At 45.4% G+C, this 21,018-nt stretch overlaps 1 protein-coding gene across 1 annotated transcript in view; it reads left to right on the plus strand.

Annotated features, from left to right (window-relative positions):
- The first annotated feature begins 1,260 nt into the window (after nt 1–1,260).
- Nucleotides 1,261–21,018, plus strand: part of htra1b (HtrA serine peptidase 1b) — a 49,690-nt gene continuing 29,932 nt past the window's right edge. Inside the window, exons 1-3 of the mRNA XM_060939264.1 lie at nt 1,261–1,801; nt 14,275–14,377; nt 16,631–16,835. Of these exons, the coding sequence (XP_060795247.1) occupies nt 1,354–1,801; nt 14,275–14,377; nt 16,631–16,835 (756 nt within the window). The 5' untranslated portion in view covers nt 1,261–1,353. The remainder of the gene's footprint in view (nt 1,802–14,274; nt 14,378–16,630; nt 16,836–21,018) is intronic.

Genomic DNA, 21,018 nt, shown 5'->3' on the forward strand with positions numbered 1-21,018 from the left:
CTTGTCTGACTTTTACTAACTTAGAATATTATTAGAAGAACATTATCATCAGAGGGTCTACCACTGGCGATTTATAATAGTCATTATTGACATTAGACACACCTCATCTCATTATCTCTAGTTGCTTTATCCTGTTCTACAGGGTCGCAGGCAAGCTGGAGCCTATCCCAGCTGACTACGGGCGAAAGGCGGGGTACACCCTGGACAAGTTGCCAGGCTGACACATAGACACAGACAACCATTCACACCTACGGTCAATTTAGAGTCACCAGTTAACCTAACCTGCATGTCTTTGAACTGTGGGGGAAACCGGAGCACCCGGAGGAAACCCACGAGGACACGGGGAGAACATGCAAACTCCACACAGAAAGGCCCTTGCCGGCCACAGGGCTCGAACCCGGACCTTCTTGCTGTGAGGCGACAGCGCTAACCACTACACCACTGTGACGCCCCATATACACTCTACAAAATAATGGGGCCAGTACCGGTTCTTCAGGGCGATGCCATAGAAGAACCTTTTTCAGGGCTCCAAAGAACCGTTCATGCAACAGTTCTTTAAAGAACCATTTAAACCATTTGTTTGAGCAGTGAAGACAGATTTGTGTAAACATAGCCTATGTGCATTGACCAGCAAATGGTAAGAGAATGCCAGGCTCTGAAGAACCATTTCCAATGTGAAGAACCTTTCGCATAATGTAATGGTTCATCACAGAGTTTTGATTCTCCATGGAACCATCCAGAGATTTGAAGAACCACTGAAGCACCTTTATTTTTTAGAGTGTGTATATATATATATATATATATATATATATATATATATATATATATATATACACAAGTTTATATATATATATATATATATATATATATATATATATATATATAAACTTGTCTCCCTCTGAGCTACTCGCAGAGAGGGATTATCTCCCTCTTTGCAGTTTCCCAAGTTGGAGCCTCTGCCTTCAGGATGCAGGACTCAGCAGGACTGTGACCAGCGAGTCGCAAGTTGGTCTGGATCAGACATCAGAAGAAAGGCGCTTCGGTGTGTGAAGCGTTTGGGTTTTAGTGACAGGAGGTTGTCTGATCCATCTCACTGATTAACAGTCGGATCGATCTGTTTGCAGACAAAATAATGCCAGCGCCACAGGATAGAGGGCGGGGAGTCACTGGTCCGAGCCCCACCCTTGCTTGTGACGTCACTGCGTTTTGTCCAATCCCCGTGCTTGTTTTTGTTGTTGCGTGCAAGGCATGCGGGCTTTAAAAGTGCACTGAGGGATCTGAGAGAGGACACCGAGCAGCTCTGAGACTCTCCGGCTTTCGTTGAAGAAAAAGGAAAGAAAAGAAAATCCGAAGATGCGCGTTCAGGTCGTGGCGTGCGCGTGCCTGTGCCTGCTGGTCTTGCTCGGCACGCCGTTGTCGTGCTTTGCGCGCGTTCCCGGCTGCCCCGAAAGCTGCGACAAGTCGGTGTGTCCACCGATTCCTGCCGACTGCCAGGCTGGGAACGCGCTCGACCGCTGCAACTGCTGTCCCGTGTGCGCGTCGGGCGAGGGCGCGCAGTGTAGCACCCAGAGCGACTGCGCCGAGGGCCTGCGCTGCTCCGTGACCGACGGCGTGGCCTACAGCGCCACCGTGCGAAGGCGCGCGAAGAGCGGCGTGTGCACGTGCGAGAGCACCGAGCCGGTGTGCGGCAGCGACGGAGTGACGTACCGCAACGTGTGCGAGCTGCGCAGGGCGAGCGGGAGCGCGCAGGGTCTCGACCAACCGCCGGTGATCGTCGTGCAGCGGGGCGCGTGCGGCAGAGGTGCGCCAAACTCATCCACATCTGTAATTACAACACTGATGCTAAAGCCACTCTCTCTCTCTCTCAATCTCTCTCACTGTTGATTATTTTCCTAGAACAGCACAACACTGCTAATATTTACTTTTTTTTTTCCTTTTAATTAAAGTTGAACTTTGTTTGTTTGTTTGTTTGTTTGTTTGTTTGGACTCTTAGGACCAAATAAACTCCATCTTTCCTAACAGCTTCCCCCAGCCTGAGTCCAGAGAAAGTGTGCTGGAGGTTAAAATAATCAGAGAGAGAGAGAGAGAGAGAGAGAGAGGGATGAAATATTCCATGCAGCCAGCAGAAGCTTATGATCAAAGGATTCTCTCTGATGTTTTGAACTCACTAAACGAAAGATTTTGGGTTCTCCCCCCCAAAAAAAAAATGTCAAACCCTTCCGTGGGTCTTGAAAATCGCCGATATTGAGTGTTTTTTCTTTGGTGCTTTCCTGAAGAAAAAAAAAAAACCTCCTGGCCATCTTCCAGCAGCTGGTGGTGTGAGCCAGACAGCCACAGTCGGGGTTATAAAATCCATCTCTCACATGCTTTGCTGCTTTTTAAGTGTGTGTGTGTGTGTGTGTTAAGGTGTATCGTGGCCTAGCAGTAACTTTCCAGACAGCTTCCGAGTGTTTGGGGCTCCTGAGTTAAAGCCAGCCGAGCAGACACGCTTCCTCTACCACAGTCAGGGCTTCAGCTTCTTCATGAAATTCATCTAAAGAAAAAACCAACAAACTGCTGTCCGAGGCCCCGCCCAAACATACAGATATTCCTGAAAATGATTTTTTTTAAATTCCTTTGTGTACGTTTTAACCTAAATCGAAATATTCTGTGATTTGTTCTTGATGAATCAAATTTGGAGTAGCACAATTTGTGACTCGGGCCTTTTATCAATCTTTAATTCTGTCTCACTTTGTTCTAAAGTCGCCATAAGTGACTTTCATCCTTGTCACAGCTCACCTGTCCAAAAATAACCCACGTGTGCCTGAGCTGTTCTGAGACTCCGAGCCAAAGCTGTTACAATCGACCTTCCGATACATCACGTGATGTAATCTCCAGCTGGACTTCAGGATAACAGCCCTGAGCGGATCTAACGCCAGCTCAAACTCTGCGGGCCACTAAACCATTATGGAATTATTTCTTTGGCAAAACTATCGAATTAAGATGTGCAGAACGCAACGCAAGCACAGTTCAGGGCTAAAAGCGGCAGTCCTGGGATTTGAACTCAACACCTTCCGCTACTGAGAGTTCCTTTTCACGTGGGCTAATTTTGATTTGCCCTGGCGTCTTCTGAAACGATGAACCCTCACTAGCTACATGTGATTTCCTCATGCAGTCAACATCACGCGTTGATCATTTCTCTGTTACAGTGGCATGAAGCGATGTCAGGTCTTTTGTGAAACGCGCACCGATAACATTTCAAGTGAAAATTCTAGGCTGCGTAAGTATGCGATTTTGATGAACCCCAAATAAGATCAGCTGTTTCTGTACGAGTTTCTTCACATCTTCTTGGTTTCGTCTGGCAAGGCACGCTGCAATACAGATGCGAGTAGGGAAGTCAAACTCTCGCGGTTACCAGAGAACCCACCCCCCACTGTAACACTAACTATATAGGTGAGAGGCTGAGGGCTACTGAAACGGAGATTGGTGCCGCACCCATGCATCTTAAAGAGTTGGGTAGTACTGGGACAGGAGACTGCCTGGGAAGACCAGATCCTGGTGTGGAAGAGACTTTGACTTTTTGCTGAAGCCAGGTTCCTCAAAGAGCTGATCAAGCACGTCCAGGATCTCATACCCCTTTTCCACCAAATCAGTTCCAGGGCTGGTTCGGGGCCAGTGCTGGTGCTGGTTCACAACTCGTTCAACTTGCGAACCAGCTGAGAACCAGTTTGCTTTTCCATAGCTCGGGGTGCTAAGAGGAGCCACGTCATTAGGTCACTGTATACGTCAGTTACGTCACTGTGTTTGCATAAACCTTGGCGCGAACATCGAAGCAACAACAACACATGCTCCTTTTCCACCAAAGCAGTTCCAGGGCTGGTTCGGGGCCAATGCTTAGTTTGGAACCGGGTTTTCTGTTTCCACTGACAAAGAACTGGCTCTGGGGCCAGAAAAACCGGTTCCAGGCTAGCACCAACTCTCTGCTGGGCCAGAGGAAAAAACCGCATACGTCAGCGGGGGGGGGCGGAGTTGTTAAGACCAACAACAATAGCAAGATCGTGAAAGGTCGCCGTTTTTAAGCGGCGAGAAGCAGCAGCTGTACAAACACGAAGTCATCCATTATTGTTGTTGTTATTGCTGTTTCTTCTTCTCTGTGTTGTTGTTGCTACGATGTTCGCACCAAGGTTTATACAAATGCAGCAACGTAACTGACGTATACAGCGACGTAATGACGTGGCTCCGCTTAGCACAGCGAGCTATGGAAAAGCAAACTGGTTCTCAGCTGGCTCGCAAGTTGAACGAGTTGTGAACCAGCACTGGCCCCAAACCAGCCCTGGAACTGATTTGGTGGAAAAAGGGGTAACGGAGAAGAAGAAGAAACAGCAACAATAATAATGGATGACTGCTGCTTTACTGCATCCATGATATCTCGTCACTTATTTAAAAATGGCGCCCTCTCGTGGTCTTGCTATTGTTGTTGGTCTTAACAACTCTGCCCCCCCCCCGCTGACGTAAGCAGTTCGTTCCTCTAGCCCAGCAAAGAGCTGATGCTACCCTGGAACTGGTTTTTCTGGCCCAGAGCCAGTTCTTTGTCAGTGGAAACAGAAAACCCGGTTCCAAACTAAGCACTGGCCCCGAACCAGCCCTGGAACTGCTTTGGTGGAAAAGGGCTATCAGTGTGGACAGGAGAGGGGGGGACGAAAGAATTTCCAGAACATTCAGATGTAGCATGGAACACCGTGAAGGCCATCCATGAGTGGAGAAAATGGAGAACCCTAGTGAGTGACCTCATCAAGGACAGGACGTCCTTCCAAAACTGACAAACGGACAAGAAGAAAAGTTATCAGGGAGGCTACTGAGGGACTTCCAGCAACATTACAAGAACAGTCTCTCATTCTTCACATGTCTGCGTGACCAAGGTAGAACTTTCTGGGCATAATTCTCCAAGATCTGTTCAGCGCATAAATAAGACACATTATCGGCCAAAGAATGCTGTATGCAGAGTGCAGCATGGCGGTGGCAGCATCACACACTGGAGCTACTTCTCTTCAGCTGTAGTCAGGATAGCGGGAACCCTGAAGAGCTCCAAATTTCAATCCATTTTACAACAAAAGCTGCAGGCGTCTGTTCCAGAGCTGAAGACGAAGAAAAATATTTACTTCTTCCAAGTCAACAAAGCAACCACTCTCAGGAGAAGAAGATAGACATGTTGGAATGGCGCAATCAGAGCCCAGATCTCAATCTGATCTAAAACCTGTGGGATGACGTGAAGAGATCCTGAGCACAGGACAGTCGCTCGCTATCTGATAGATCTGGAGCGTTCGTGTTTGCGTTTGGTTTTCACTCGAATGTTGTCGGCCACTGTTCCACAGTGAAGGGGCGGGTAAAGATCTGACGCGACTTATCTCGGTTTCGTTTTTTACATCACGGAAACCTTTTGAACAGGGGTGTGTAAATTTTTTGCTTTCCCATCCAGTGCACATCTGCGTATGGGATCAAATCGCAAGTCGTTTTAAACCCTCGAACCTTATTGGTCGCTCCGTTTATTTCGCCAGGTGAGACACCATGAACAGCGGTGTCGTTGCGTAGATGACCGAGGTGGTGTGAACGAGGTCAATCTGTGATTAACCCCTCCCCTCCCCCCATCTCCACGGCGATAACGGGCTGCATTAAGGCTTTCAAGGAGGAGTTTGAGTTCATGTTCGTGCTTCCACAATGTGAGCTTTCAGCATTTTGGGCTAAAACAACATTCCAGAGGTTGAACGTGTTTTTATGGTCATAAACATTAGTTTAAATGGTGAGTGGGCAATGTGGTGTCGCAGCCAACACACACACACACACACACACACACACACACAGTGTTGGATTAGTGAGTGCTGAGTTAGCATCGGAAAAGCAAGCGCACTCTTCAGCTTCGTGGCAGATGGTGGTCTGAGTCATCGCTGCACACGGAAAACCTCAAAGTGTGTTCTTATATCAGCTATCAAAACTATTGGCACCCTTCATGAGAAACAAATGTTTCCTGTAACAGCAACTCTGACAGTCGTGCGCTCGTTCTCATGGTTTCTCGAGTAGCAGTTGATTTAAAAACAAAAACGGATGATCAAAAGTGAATAATTGTTGATATGTGGCAGGAAGCTGTTTATTTACGTTAATGTTTGTGGAAGGAGTCTCCAGTGTCAGCACTCTGATCTCTTCAGGACAGACGGGTTTATGTTGTCTAGCAGTTTGATGGCTCCGTCGTGGGAACTGTATCTCTGTTACATCTCGCCACACTGATTTTCCGGCATAAAGGTTAGGTAATTGTGAGATTTTTAAAATCAGGGACCTCCTGTATTCGTTCAGCGGTCAAAATGAGGAAAAAGCGTTTTGACGTCCGGCTACGAGTCCAAACGAGTTCTACTTTCCCCTCACTAAACCAGTGATTTACTGAAGCCCTCTGTGAAAAGGTTGAGCAGAAATCCGAGGCTGTGTTTTTTCTCGGTGCCATGATGACGGCGCTCGCGATGCTGATGGTGATGTTTAAGATATGAGCTGCTTTCTCGGCGTTCGTCTGTTTCACCGGCGTGAACGTCGGCATGGTGCACGACAGCATGAGGAAGTATACTGAAGCACTTTTCATTCATGTCAGTGTTACAGCACACGTGCCAGAACATTCAGCAGACCTGCTGTGAAGAGCACACTTTTCCTGGAAATCGAGCTATAGTCATGTCGTGCTAATGAGCGAGGTCATGTGACTTCACTGTACTATTAATGCTACATTAGATATGCATTTAATGTATAGAGAGAGCATAACTACAGCGAGTTAGTTATGGAGGCGTGGCAAATGTTCCTCACAGTCTTAGTTTAGGATATGAAGGAGGCGTGGCTAATGTTTGTCACAGTCCTAGTGGAGATGAAGGAGGCGTGGCTAATGTTCCTCACAGTCCTAGTGAAGGAGATGGAGGCGTGGCTAATGCTCCTCACGGTCCTAGTATAGATGATGTAGGTGTGGCTAATGCTCCTCACAGTCCTAGTATAGGAGATGATGTAGGCGTGGCTAATATTTCTCACAGTCCTAATGAAGGAGGCGTGGCTAATGTTCTTCACAGTCCGAGTGAAGGAGACGATGAAGGCGTGGCGAATGTTCCTCACAGTCTTAGTTTAGGAGATGTAGGCGTGGCTAATATTTCTCACAGTCTTAATGAAGGAAATGAAGGAGGCGTGGCTAATGCTCCTCACAGTCCTAGTGTAGATGATGTAGGTGTGGCTAATGTTCCTCACAGTCCTAGTATAGGAGATGTAGGCGTGGCTAATATTTCTCACAGTCCTAATGAAGGATATGAAGGAGGCGTGGCTAATGTTCTTCACAGTCCGAGTGAAGGAGACGATGAAGGCGTGGCGAATGTTCCTCACAGTCTTAGTTTAGGAGATGTAGGCGTGGCTATTATTTCTCACAGTCCTAATGAAGGAGATGAAGGAGGCGTGGCTAATGCTCCTCACAGTCCTAGTGTAGATGATGTAGGTGTGGCTAATGTTCCTCACAGTCCTAGTATAGGAGATGATGTAGGCGTGGCTAATATTTCTCACAGTCCTAATGAAGGAGGTGTGGCTAATGTTCTAAACAGTCCGAGTGAAGGAGACAATGAAGGCGTGGCGAATGTTCCTCACAGTCTTAGTTTAGGAGATGTAGGCGTGGCTATTATTTCTCACAGTCCTAATGAAGGAGATGAAGGAGGCGTGGCTAATGTTCTTCACAGTCCGAGTGAAGGAGACGATGAAGGCGTGGCGAATGTTCCTCACAGTCTTAGTTTAGGAGATGTAGGCGTGGCTATTATTTCTCACAGTCCTAATGAAGGAGATGAAGGAGGCGTGGCTAATGCTCCTCACAGTCCTAGTGTAGATGATGTAGGTGTGGCTAATGTTCCTCACAGTCTTAGTTTAGGAGATGTAGGCGTGGCTATTATTTCTCACAGTCCTAATGAAGGAGGCATGGCTAATGTTCCTCACAGTCCTCATATAGGAGATCATGTAGGCGTGGCTAATGTTTCTCATGGTCCTAATGAAGGAGATGAAGCAGGCATGGCTAATGTTCCTCAGAGTCTTAGTGAAGGAGATGAAGAAGGCATGGCTAATGTTCTTCACAGTCCTAGTGAAGATGATGTAGGCGTGGCTAATGATCCTCACAGTCCTAGTATAGGAGATGATGTAGGCGTAGCTAATATTTCTCACAGTCCTAATGAAGGAGATGAAGGAGGCATGGCTAATGTTCCTCTAAGTCCTAGTGAAGGAGACGATGGAGGCGTCGCTAAAGCTCCTCATGGGACTCGTGAAGGAGATGAAGGAGGTGTGGTCAATGTTCCTCATAGTCCTAGTCAAGGAGATGGAGGAGGCATGGCTAATGCTCCTCACAGTCCTAGTATAGGAGATGATGTAGGCGTGGCTAATATTTCTCACAGTCCTAATGAAGGAGATGAAGGAGGCGTGGCTAATATTCCTCACAGTCCTAGTATAGGAGATGATGTCGGCGTGGGTAATATTTCTCACAGTCCTAATGAAGGAGATGAAGGAGGCGTGGCTAATGTTCTTCACAGTCCGAGTGAAGGAGACAATGAAGGCGTGGCGAATGTTCCTCACAGTCTTAGTATAGGAGATGTAGGCGTGGCTAATATTTCTCACAGTCCTAATGAAGGAGATGAAGGAGGCATGGCTAATGTTCCTCACAGTCCTAGTGAAGGAGATGAAGAAGGCGTGGCTAATGCTCCTCACAGTCCTCATATAGGAGATCATGTAGGCGTGGCTAATGTTTCTCACGGTCCTAATGAAGGAGATGAAGCAGGCATGGCTAATGTTCCTCAGAGTCTTAGTGAAGGAGATGAAGGAGGCGTAGCTAATGTTCCTCACAGTCCTAGTGAAGATCATGTAGGCGTGGCTAATGATCCTCATGGTCCTAGTATAGGAGATGGAGGCGTGGCTAATGTTCCTCACAGTCCTAGTGAAGAGGTAGGCGTGGCTAATGCTCCTCATGGTCCTAGTGAAGGAGATGAAAGAGGCGTGGTTAACGTTCTTCACAGTCCTAGTGAAGGAGATGAAGGAGGCGTAGCTAATGTTCCTCACAGTCCTAGTGAAGAGGTAGGCGTGGCTAATGCTCCTCATGGTCCTAGTGAAGGAGATGAAAGAGGCGTGGTTAACGTTCTTCACAGTCCTAGTGAAGGAGATGAAGGAGGCGTAGCTAATGTTCCTCACAGTCCTAGTGAAGGAGATGAAGAAGGCGTGGCTAACGTTCTTCACAGTCCTAGTGAAGGAGATGAAGGAGGCGTAGCTCATGTTCTTCACAGTCCTAGTGAAGGAGATGAAGGAGGCATGGCTAATGCTCCTCACAGTCCTAGTATAGGAGATGAAAGAGGCGTGGCTAATGTTCCTCACAGTCTTAGTGGAGATGAAGTACGCGTGGCTAATGTTCCTCTAAGTCCTAGTGAAGGAGACGATGGAGGCGTGGCTAAAGCTCCTCATGGGACTCATGAAGGAGATGAAAGAGGTGTGGTCAATGTTTCTCACAGTCTTAGTGAAGGAGATGGAGGTGTGGCTAATGTTCCTCATAGTCCTAGTCAAGGAGATGGAGGAGGCGTGGCTAATGCTCCTCACAGTCCTAGTATAGATGATGTAGGTGTGGCTAATGTTGCTCACAGTCCTAGTATAGGAGATGATGTAGGCGTGGCTAATATTTCTCACAGTCCTAATGAAGGAGATGAAGGAGGCGTGGCTAATATTCCTCACAGTCCTAGTATAGGAGATAATGTCGGCGTGGGTAATATTTCTCACAGTCCTAATGAAGGAGATGAAGGAGGCGTGGCTAATGTTCTTCACAGTCCGAGTGAAGGAGACAATGAAGGCGTGGCGAATGTTCCTCACAGTCCTAGTATAGGACTGTGTAGGCGTAGCTAATATTTCTCACAGTCCTAATGAAGGAGGCACGGCTAATGTTCCTCACAATCCTAGTGAAGGAGATGAAGAAGGCGTGGCTAATGCTCCTCACAGTCCTCATATAGGAGATCATGTAGGCGTGACTAATGTTTCTCACGGTCCTAATGAAGGAGATGAAGCAGGCATGGCTAATGTTCCTTAGAGTCTTAGTGAAGGAGATGAAGGAGGCATGGCTAATGTTCTTCACAGTCCTAGTGAAGATAATGTAGGCGTGGCTAATGATCCTTATGGTCCTAGTATAGGAGATGAAGGAGGCATGGCTAGTGCTCCTCACAGTCCTAGTGAAGATGAAGGTGTGGCTAATGCTCCTCACGGTCCTAGTGAAGGAGATGAAAGAGGCGTGGCTAATGGTCCTCACAGTCCTAGTGAAGGAGATGAAGGAGGCGTGGCTAATGTTTTTCACAGTCCTAGTGAAGGAGATGAAGGAGGCGTAGCTAATGTTCCTCACAGTCCTAGTGAAGGAGATGAAGGAGGCGTGGCTAATGCTCCTCACAGTCCTAGTATAGATAATGTAGGTGTGGCTAATGTTTCTCATGGTCCTAATGAAAGAGATGAAGGAGGTGTGGCTAATGTTCCTCACAGTCCTAGTGAAGGAGATGAAGTGGGCGTGGCTAATGTTCCTCAAAGTCCTAGTGAAGGAGATGATGGAGGCGTGGCTAAAGCTCCTCATGGTACTCATGAAGGAGATGGAGGCGTGGCTAATGTTCCTCACAGTCCTAGTCAAGGAGATGGAGGAGGTGTGGCTAATGCTCCTCACAGTCCTAGTGTAGGAGATGTTGGAGACGTGGCTAATGTTTCTCACGGTCCTAATGAAGGAGGCGTGGCTAATGCTCCTCACAGTCCTAGTGAAGGAGATGGAGGCGTGGCTAATGCTCCTCATAGTCCTAGTGAAGGAGATGGAGGAGGCGTGGCTAATGGTCCTCACAGTCCTAGTGAAGGAGATGAAGGAGGCGTGGCTAATGTTCTTCACAGTCCTAGTGAAGGAGATGAAGGAGGCGTAGCTAATGTTCCTCACAGTCCTAGTGAAGGAGATGAAGGAGGCGTGGCTAATGCTCCTCACAGTCCTAGTATAGATAATGTAGGTGTGGCTAATGTTTCTCACGGTCCTAATGAAGGAGGTGTGGCTAATGTTCCTCACAGTCCTAGTGAAGGAGATGAAGTGGGCGTGGCTAATGTTCCTCAAAGTCCTAGTGAAGGAGATGATGGAGGCGTGGCTAATGTTCCTCACAGTCCTAGTCAAGGAGATGGAGGAGGCGTGGCTAATGCTCCTCACAGTCCTAGTAAAGGAGATGGAGGCGTGGCTAATGCTCCTCATAGTCCTAGTGAAGGAGATGGAGGAGACGTGGCTAATGTTTCTCACGGTCCTAATGAAGGAGGCGTGGCTAATGCTCCTCACAGTCCTAGTAAAGGAGATGGAGGCGTGGCTAATGCTCCTCATAGTCCTAGTGAAGGAGATGGAGGAGGCGTGGCTAATGCTCCTCTCTGTCCGAGTGGAGATGGAGGAGGCGTGGCTAATGCTCCTCACTGTCCGAGTGAAGGAGATGGAAGAGGCGTGCCTAATGCTCCTCACTGTCCGAGTGAAGATGGAGGAGGTGTGGCTAATGCTCCTCACTGTCCGAGTGAAGGAGATGGAGGAGGCGTGGCTAATGCTCCTCACAGTCCTAGTGAAGGAGATGAAGGAGGCGTGGCCTTTGTACATGCTTGACTTCAGTGCCAGTCTAAGTGAAGGAGGTGTGGCATTGAGCGAGCTCTAAATAATTTCCTTTCGTTCACTCTCTTATTGATTTACATGTGGAGATAAAAATTGTATCAATGCTGAAAAATGTTTCTTCATCTCTCATTAATTCAAGAGTTGAAATATTCAGATTGAAATCCATCCTGTTTTTCTCTCTGTCGTGGATGGAATCATTTTTATCATAAAGCCGTGACTGCATGTCCAGACCTGCTCCGACTCCACAAAGAGATGCAGAATTTTATAGTTCTATTTATTTCATAATCGAGATTCCAGTCAAACGAATGACACTTTTTTTTTTTTTTTTTTTTATTCTTGCATTCTTTTCTTTTCCGTGTCTCAGTCATCTGACACACGTCAGGAGAAGGAATTGGAATTTATGAGCGCAGGCATTCGGAATGGAAAATAACTAAGCGTTAGTGACTTGCGAGTACCATGGCATGCATGTTGTGGTTCGCATGCGGTGTAGTGCGTGTATGCGTTACCCATCTGTGTGTGTGTGTGATGAATCGTTATTGTGTTGTCCAGTCTGTACCGTACCGTACTTTCAGCAAAATGGTAAAAACATAAAGGGTTAGGGTTCAGTTAATCATGGGGATTACTGTGTCATACATATTTCCAGACTGGGGAAAGAACCAAACAACCGGAAAGTGCCATGGGGAAGAAAAGAAAAAGTTGCAGATGTTTTTTAAACCCAGTTTTATAAGGCGTGTATGTAATGTGTTATGTATCCACTGGTTATGGATTGTTGGCCAAAAAAAAAAAAAAAAGGTTTTCTTGAACTTTATTGTCAGGGCATGTAGAGTTGATTTGGAAAGACTTCGCCTGTAAAAATCATCAGGGACCATAAAAACAAGAGAAAATGACAGTGATCTCATTCGTTTTTGTTGATGTTACCTGTTTTCTTCAACCTGAAAGCACACCATGTTTGGTGAAATAAAGTCTGATTATCTGAGCACGGAGACGTCGGATTTGTGTTTCGACAGCAATTCGTCAACAATTCCAGTTTTTTAACTTCTTAACGAAGGACGTGTCATTTTTAATCGTCACGTTAAGGCTTGTGGGAGTGTCGTCGCTTCCAGTACAGCAGCTGTAAGCAGTCGCTCCTTCGGCAGCCTCTATTTATTCTCTCCTCAAGACAAAAAAAAACAACAACAAAAACGCAGCTTGTGCCATTGAAAACCAAGAAACCGCAAAGAAGCGTAAACTCCTCGTAAAGAAAACGTAAAGTCAGAGCTTCACCTAAAAAAAAAAAAATCATTTCTACACATTACGCACACTGTTACTATACAAGCGACCGTTATTAGTGCTAGAACGAGCGCATTGATGTCACAATATCACAATCCACGATATACAGTGGTGCTTGAAAGTTTGTGAACCCTTTAGAATTTTCTATATTTCTGCATAAATATGACCTAAAACATCATCGGATTTTCACACAAGTCCTAAAAGTAGATAAAGAGAACCCAGTTAAACAAATACGACAAAAATATTATACTTGGTCATTTATTTATTGAGGAAAATGATCCAATATTACATATCTGTGAGTGGCAAAAGTATGTGAACCTCTAGGATTAGCAGTTAATTTGAAGGTGAAATTAGAGTCCGGTGTTTTCAATCAATGGGATGACAATCAGGTGTGAGTGGGCACCCTGTTTTATTTAAAGAACAGGGATCTATCAAAGTCTGATCTTCACAACACATGTTTGTGGAAGTGTATCATGGCACGAACAAAGGAGATTTCTGAGGACCTCAGAAAAAGTGTTGCTGATGCTCATCAGGCTGGAAAACATTACAAAGCCATCTCTAAAGAGTTTGGACTCCACCAATCCACAGTCAGACAGACTGTGTACAAATGGAGGAAACTCAAGACCATTGTTACCCTCCCCAGGAGTGGGTGACCAACAAAGATGACTCCAAGAGCAAGGCGTGTAATAGTCGGCGAGGTCACAAAGGATCCCAGGGTAACTTCTAAGCAACTGAAGGCCTCTCTCACATTGGCTAATGTTAATGTTCATGAGTCCACCATCAGGAAAACACTGAACAACAATGGTGTGCATGGCAGGGCTGCAAGGAGAAAGCCACTGCTCTCCAAAAAGAACATTGCTGCTTGTCTACAGTCTGCTAAAGATCATGTGGACAAGCCAGAAGGCTATTGGACAAGGACCTGAAGTGAGTAGTTCATGTGAGGAAACCCACCAATATCCCAGAGTTGAAGCTGTTCTGTACGGAGGAATGGGCTAAAATTCCTCCAAGCCGGTGTGCAGGATTGATCAACAGTTACCGCAAACATTTAGTTGCAGTTATCGCTGCACAAGGGGGTCACACCAGATACTGAAAGCAAAGGTTCACATACTTTTGCCACTCACAGATATGTAATATTGGATCATTTTCTTCAATAAATAAATGAGCAAGTATAATATTTATGTCTCATTTGTTTAACTGGGTTCTCTTTCTCTACTTTTAGGACTTGTGTGAAAATCCGATGATGTTTTAGGTCATTTATGCAGAAATATAGAAAATTCTAAAGGGTTCACAGACTTTCAAGCACCACTGTATAAACTCTGTGTAACGTTGTACGTTTTCTCCTGGTTTCTCAGGTCACGATGGGAATCCTGACAGCCCGCGTCACAGATACAACTTCATCGCCGACGTGGTGGAGAAGATCGCACCAGCTGTGGTCCATATTGAACTCTACCGCAAGTATGACTTCTGACTCACGCACCCGTCAGAGTAGCAGTGACTCACTGAAATACACGAACAAGAACACGTGGATCTATAAACCTTCGTTTGTAGCATTTCTGTGACCGTTCCGAGCCAAAAAGATCGCTCTGTTTATACTTGTATTTTATTTAAAAATATGCACGTTTTTTTTTTTTTTGTACAATCCAGCAGAGGACTTTGGATTTCGTGCCATGTTCCGATACCTGATAGCTCCGGTTTATTATCCGTGTGCTGTACAGAGTAGAAACATCAGGATTGCACTTCAGCGCAGAGTGGAGGGACGCATTTCTGCAAGTCATTCATCAGAGGAAGTTCCTCAGCTCTTCGCTCCAACAGGAAGGCTTTAAGTAGGGAATGTTGGCCCTCGGAGCATTTTTCATGCTTAAAATGAGCTGTGTCTCAGCAGAACTGCTCTCTCATGTCCTTTTAACTCACTAAGAGCTCCTTCGCACTCCTCTGCATGATGATCCAGGGCAGTGCGTTGGGATGAAGCAGAACAGCTGTTTATTATTCGATTATCCATTTGTAGTTACATTTAATGTACCTACAGTGTCTTGCAATTTGATTGATTGATACAACATGCCTAACACTTTAAAGGTGCAAATTGTTGTTTTATTGTGACACAAACAATAATTAAGATGAAAAAAAAAACAAAAATCTGGAGTGTCCATAGGTTTTCACCCCTTTCGTATGAAACCCCTAAATAAGAGCTGCTCCAACCAATTCACTTCATAAGTCACATAATTAGATGATTAAGATCCACCTGTGTGCAATCAATGTGTCACATGATCTGTCACGTGATGTCTGTATAAATCACCCTGTTCTGGAAGGACCTTGATTCTGCAACACTACTAAGCAAGCAACATGAAAACCAAGGAGCCTCCAAACAGGTCAGAGACAAAGTTGCGGAGAAGTATAGATCAGGGTTGGGTTAGAAAAAAATATCCCAAACTTTGAATATCCCACGGAGCACCATTAAATCCATTCTAGCAAAATGGAAATAATATAGCACCACTACAGACCTGACAAGAGAAGGCCCCGCCCACCAAAACTCACAGACCGGGCAAGGAGGGCATTAATCAGAGATGCAACAAAGACACCAAAGATAACACTGAAGGAGCTGCAAAGATCCACAGCGGAGATGGGAGTATCCGTCCATAGGACCGCTTTAAGCTGTACACTCCACAGAGTGGGCAGGGCTTTATGGAAGAGTGGCCAGAAAAAAGCCATTACTTAAGAAAAGCCGTTTGGAGTTTGCCCAACAGCATGTGGCAGACTCCCCAAACACATGGAAGAAGATTCTCTGGTCAAATGAGACAAAAATTGATCTTTTTGGCCATCATGGGAAACGCCATGTGTGGCGCAAACCCAACACCCTGAGAACACCATTCCTACAGTGAAGCATGGTGGTGGCAGCATCATGCTGTGGGGATGTTTTTCATCTGCAGGGACAGGAAAGCTGGTCAGGACTGAAAAAAGATGGATGGCACTAAGTACAGGGCAATTCTGGAGGAAAACCTGTTTGAGTCGGCCAGAGGTTTGAGACCGGGACGAAGGTTCATGTTCCAGCAGGACAATGACCCTAAACATGCTGCTAAAGCTACACTGGAGTGGTTTAAAGGGAAACATTTAAATGTCTTGGAATGGCCTAATCAAAGCCCAGACCTCAGTCCAATTGAGAATCTGTGGCATAACTTGAAGATTGCTGTCCACCAGCGCAACCCAGCTAACTTGAAGGAGTTGGAGCAGTTTTGCCTTGAGGAATGGGCAAAAATCCCAGTGGCTAGATGTGTTAAGCTAATAAAGACATAACCCAAGAGACTTGCAGCTGTAATTGCAGCAAAAGGTGGTTCTACAAAGTATCGACTTTGGGGAGGGGGTGAATACCTATGCACACTCCAGATTTCTGTTTTGTCATCTTAATTATTATTTGTGTCACAATAAAACAATTTGCACCTTTAAAGTGGTCGGCATTTTGTGTAAATCAAATGGTGCCAACCCTCCAAAAATCCATTTTGGTTCCAGCTTGTAACGCGACGAAACAAGACAAACACCAAGGGGGATGAATACTTTTTGCAAGACACTGTATATTTGAATTGCTCTTATAGACCATGAATCAACATCCATGACCAATCAGAATGCAGAATTCCACAGCACTATGATCTGAGATGCTTTGAGTCTCCCACGTCACAGTCTCCTTTTGCTATTGAGTAAGTTTTGCTTATCTTGCAGGATGGTGTTCACTAAGCGGGAGATGGCAGTGGCTAGCGGCTCAGGCTTCGTCGTATCCGAAGACGGTCTGATCGTCACCAACGCTCACGTCGTGGCCAACAAACACCGAGTCAAAGTGGAGCTCAAGTCAGGAGCCACATACGACGCTAAAATCAAAGACGTGGACGAGAAAGCTGACATCGCCCTCATCAAGATCGACACTCCAGTGAGTCCCATCACCTTCAGCACGTTAGCTCTGATTAGTCGCTCTGATGTGAACAGGAAGAATAAAAATGAAGTGCTGACTTTTCCCTCATCCACTGTAGCTGAGGCTGAATTCTGACGAGCAGCCAGAAAAAAAGAAAAGTTTGTTTTTACTTTGATGCCTTCGCTTTACAAAACCATCAATAGATTGTCCTGGAAAATGACATGGGAATGTTTTTCTTTCGGACTTTTCTAACATTGCCTTGATTTCTTCATATCGCTGTCCCTACACTGTAGGGTTTGATCTGTTTTAAGATTCCTCTGTGGTATTTTTCCCTTTTTTGTCCTCCTCAGAGCATAAGAGCTGAGGAATGCTTTGCTTGGCCATGCATAACCGTGAGGCGTCGAGATTTCTGATAACTGTATGGAAGATTAAATATAGTTCAGTGCCTGGATAGGTTTCTGATTTTATTTTTTTTTTAATTGTAAAAAGGCTCACGACTTTAGTGTTTAATAACACAAACCTCATTCCCAGAAAATTTGGGATATTTTCCAAAATGCAATCAAAACAAAAAATATTTGATTTGTGAATTCACATTCACTTTTATTTAACTGACAAAAGTTCAAAGAAAAAATGTTCAATAGTTTTACTGACCAACTTAATTGGATTTTGTAAATATAAACGAAGTTAGAATTTGATGCCTGGGGCGGCATGGTGGTGTAGTGGTTAGCGCTGTCGCCTCACAGCAAGAAGGTCCGGGTTCGAGCCCCGTGGCCGGCAAGGGCCTTTCTGTGTGGAGTTTGCATGTTCTCCCCGTGTCCGCGTGGGTTTCCTCCGGGTGCTCCGGTTTCCCCCACAGTCCAAAGACATGCAGGTTAGGTTAACTGGTGACTCTAAATTGACCGTAGGTGTGAATGTGAGTGTGAATGGTTGTGTGTCTATGTGTCAGCCCTGTGATGACCTGGCGACTTGTCCAGGGTGTACCCCGCCTTTCGCCCGTAGTCAGCTGGGATAGGCTCCAGCTTGCCTGCGACCCTGTAGAAGGATAAAGCGGCTAGAGATAATGAGATGAGATGAGAATTTGATGCCTGCAACACACTCAATAAAAGTTGGGACGGAGGCATTATTACCATCGTATTTCCTTAATAACACTTTTTAATCGTATGGGAGCTGAGGATACAAATTTTTGCAAATGAAATTTTTGTCCATTCTTGCTTGATACAAGGTTTTAGCCACCCAACAGTCCGTTGTCTGATTCTCCTCTTCACGATGCACCATACATTCTCAATAGGACACAGATCTGGACTGGCAGCAGGCCAGTCGAGCACAAGCACTCTGTGTCTACAAAGCCACGCTGTTGTAGCCCCGTACAGAATGAGGCCTGGTATTGTCCTGCTCAAATAAACATGGACTTCCTGGGAAGAGACGTCGCCTTGATGAATGTCTCTAAAATCCCAATATACGTACGTCTCTGCATCAATGGTACATTCAGACACATGCAGCTCCCCCATTCCGTGGACACTGATGCCTCTTATACCATCACAGATGCTGCTTTTACACCTTTCTCTTATAACAAACTGGATGGTCGTGTTCATCTTTGGTACTGAGAACTCGATGTCCGGTTTTCCCAAAAACAAGCTGGACTCATCTGACCACAGCATACATTTCCACTCTCTTTCGGTCCATCTGAGATGAGTTCAGGCCCAGAGAAATCAGCAGCGTTTCTGTATAGAATTGATGAATGGCTTCCTCCTTGTGTAATACAGCTTCAGGTTGCATTTCTGGATGCGGCGGCGGATTGCGTTAAGTGACAGCAGTTTTCCGAAGTACTCCCAAACCCATGTGGCTATATTTGTCACGTTAGCATGATGGTTTTTCAGGCAGGGCTGCCTGAGGACTCGAAGGTCACACACATTGAACAGTAATTTCCGACCTCACCCTTTACGCACTGATAGAGTGTGTCTCCAAATTCCCTGAACCTTTTCACAATATTATGGACTGTAGATTTTGAAAGACCTACGGTAAAATCTTGCGTTGAGATGTTCGTTTTGAATTGACTAACAGTTCTTTTGCGAATTTTGGCACAACGCAGTGAGCCACGCCCCATCCTTGCTTACAAAGACTGAGTCTTTGGTGGTGCTCCTTTTATACTCAATCATGTTCTCAATTAACCTGCATATTGTGGAATCTTCCAAAATGGCGTTCCTTGAATATCCGATAAACTCTTGAGTCTGATTTTGCCTCTGTCCCAACTTTTTTCGAGTGTGTTACATGCGTCATTTCGTCAGTTAAATAAAAGTTCACGTGAATTAACAAATGACAGCTTTTTGGTTTTAGCGCATTTTGGAAAATATCGCAACTTCTTTTCTGGAAATGGGCTTTGTACAAAATATGCATTTTAAACAAGCGCTGCCTCGATCCTTCAAAAACGATTCCAGTTCTGTTACACAACTTTCGCCACGTCTCCTAAATGTCTTGCATGGGCAAGACTTGTGTTCCACTGACTTGTGTGAAGTTGCAGAGCGTCCGTGCCATGTTTCTGTGCTTAGTCACTGCTGCACATTGAATAATTAATGCTGCACTCGCATCTCATATTCTGCTCTGCTGCAGCTCGAGCTTAATCATCTTTATCGATGGCTTTGTTTTTCCTGCCCTGGAGTGGTTTTTTTTTCTCCCTCTCTCTCTGAACACTGCATGACAGAAGGGCAGACTGAAGACTGAGTTGCTTTCCAAGGCTGTGGATTATCACTAACTTTTTCCAAACGACTTTCCAAACTCCTTAAGGATGGCACTTGAAAGCATCCGCCATGGAACCTGAACAAATTAATTCGTAAATCGGTCACAGTTCTACGCAAGAAACATAGCATTTATGAACTGATCATAAACAGGTTAGGGTTCTTGAACTTTTTCACATGTTTCCACCTTACAACCACGAACTTAAAAGTTTTTTGTTGAGATTTTATGTGATAGACCAACACAGAGTAGCACATAATTGTGAAGTGAAACGAAAATGATAAATGGTCTTCAAAATTTTAAACAAATAAAAATCTGAAAAATGTGGTGTGCATTAGTATTCAGCCCCCCTGCGTCAATACTTTGTAGAGCCACCTTTTGCTGCAATTACAGCTGCAAGTCTTTTGTGGTATGTCTCTACCAGCTTTGCACATCTAGACATTGAAATTTTTGCCCATTCTTCTTTGCAAAATAGCTCAAGCTCAGCCAGATTGGATGGAGAGCGTCTGTGAACAGCAATTTTCAAGTCTTGCCACAGATGCTCAGTGGGATTTAGGTCTGGACTTTGACTGGGCCATTCTAACACATGAATATTCTTTGATCTAAACCATTCCATTGTAGCTCTGGCTGTATGTTTAGGGTCATTGTCTTGCTGGAAGGTGAATCTCCTTCCCAGTCTCAAGTCTTTTGCAGCCTCCGACAAGTTTTCTTCCAGGATTGCCCTGTATTTAGCTCCATCCATCTTCCCATCAACTCTGACCAGCTTCCCTGTCCCTGCTGAAGAAAAGCATCCCCATAGCATGATGCTGCCACCACCATGTTTCACAGTGGGGATGGTGTGTGCAGAGTGATGAGCAGTGTTAGTTTTCTGCCACACATAGCGCTTTGCATTTAGGCCAAAAAGTTCAACTTTGGTCTCATCTGACCAAAGCACCTTCTTCCACATGTTTGCTGTGTCCCCTACATGGCTTCTTATGCCTGTCTTTCAACAATGGCTTTCTTCTTGCCACTCTTCCAAAAAGGCCAGATTTGTGGAGTGTACGACTTATAGTTGTCCTGTGCACAGATTCTCCCACCTGAGCTGTGGATTTCTGTAGCTCCTCCAGAGTGATCACGGGCCTCTTGGCTGCTTCTCTGACCAGTGCTCTCCTCGCTCGCTCTGTCAGTTTAGGTGGACGGCCATGTCTTGGTAGATTTGCAGTTGTGCCATACTTTTTCCATTTTTGAATGATGGATTGAACAGTGCTTCTTGAGATGTTCAGAGCTTGGGATATTTGTTTATAACCTAACCCTGCTTTAAACTTCTCCAGAACTTTATCCCTGACCTGTCTGGTGAGTTCTTTGGTCTTCATGATGCTGTTTGTTCTTCAGTGTTCTCTAACAAACCACTGACGCCTTCACAGAGCAAGTGTATTGACGCTGAGAGTAAATTACACACAGTAGGACTCTATTAACTAATTAGATGACTTCT

This window comes from Neoarius graeffei, chromosome 14 (genome assembly GCF_027579695.1).
Source record: "Neoarius graeffei isolate fNeoGra1 chromosome 14, fNeoGra1.pri, whole genome shotgun sequence".
Taxonomy (NCBI): domain Eukaryota; kingdom Metazoa; phylum Chordata; class Actinopteri; order Siluriformes; family Ariidae; genus Neoarius; species Neoarius graeffei.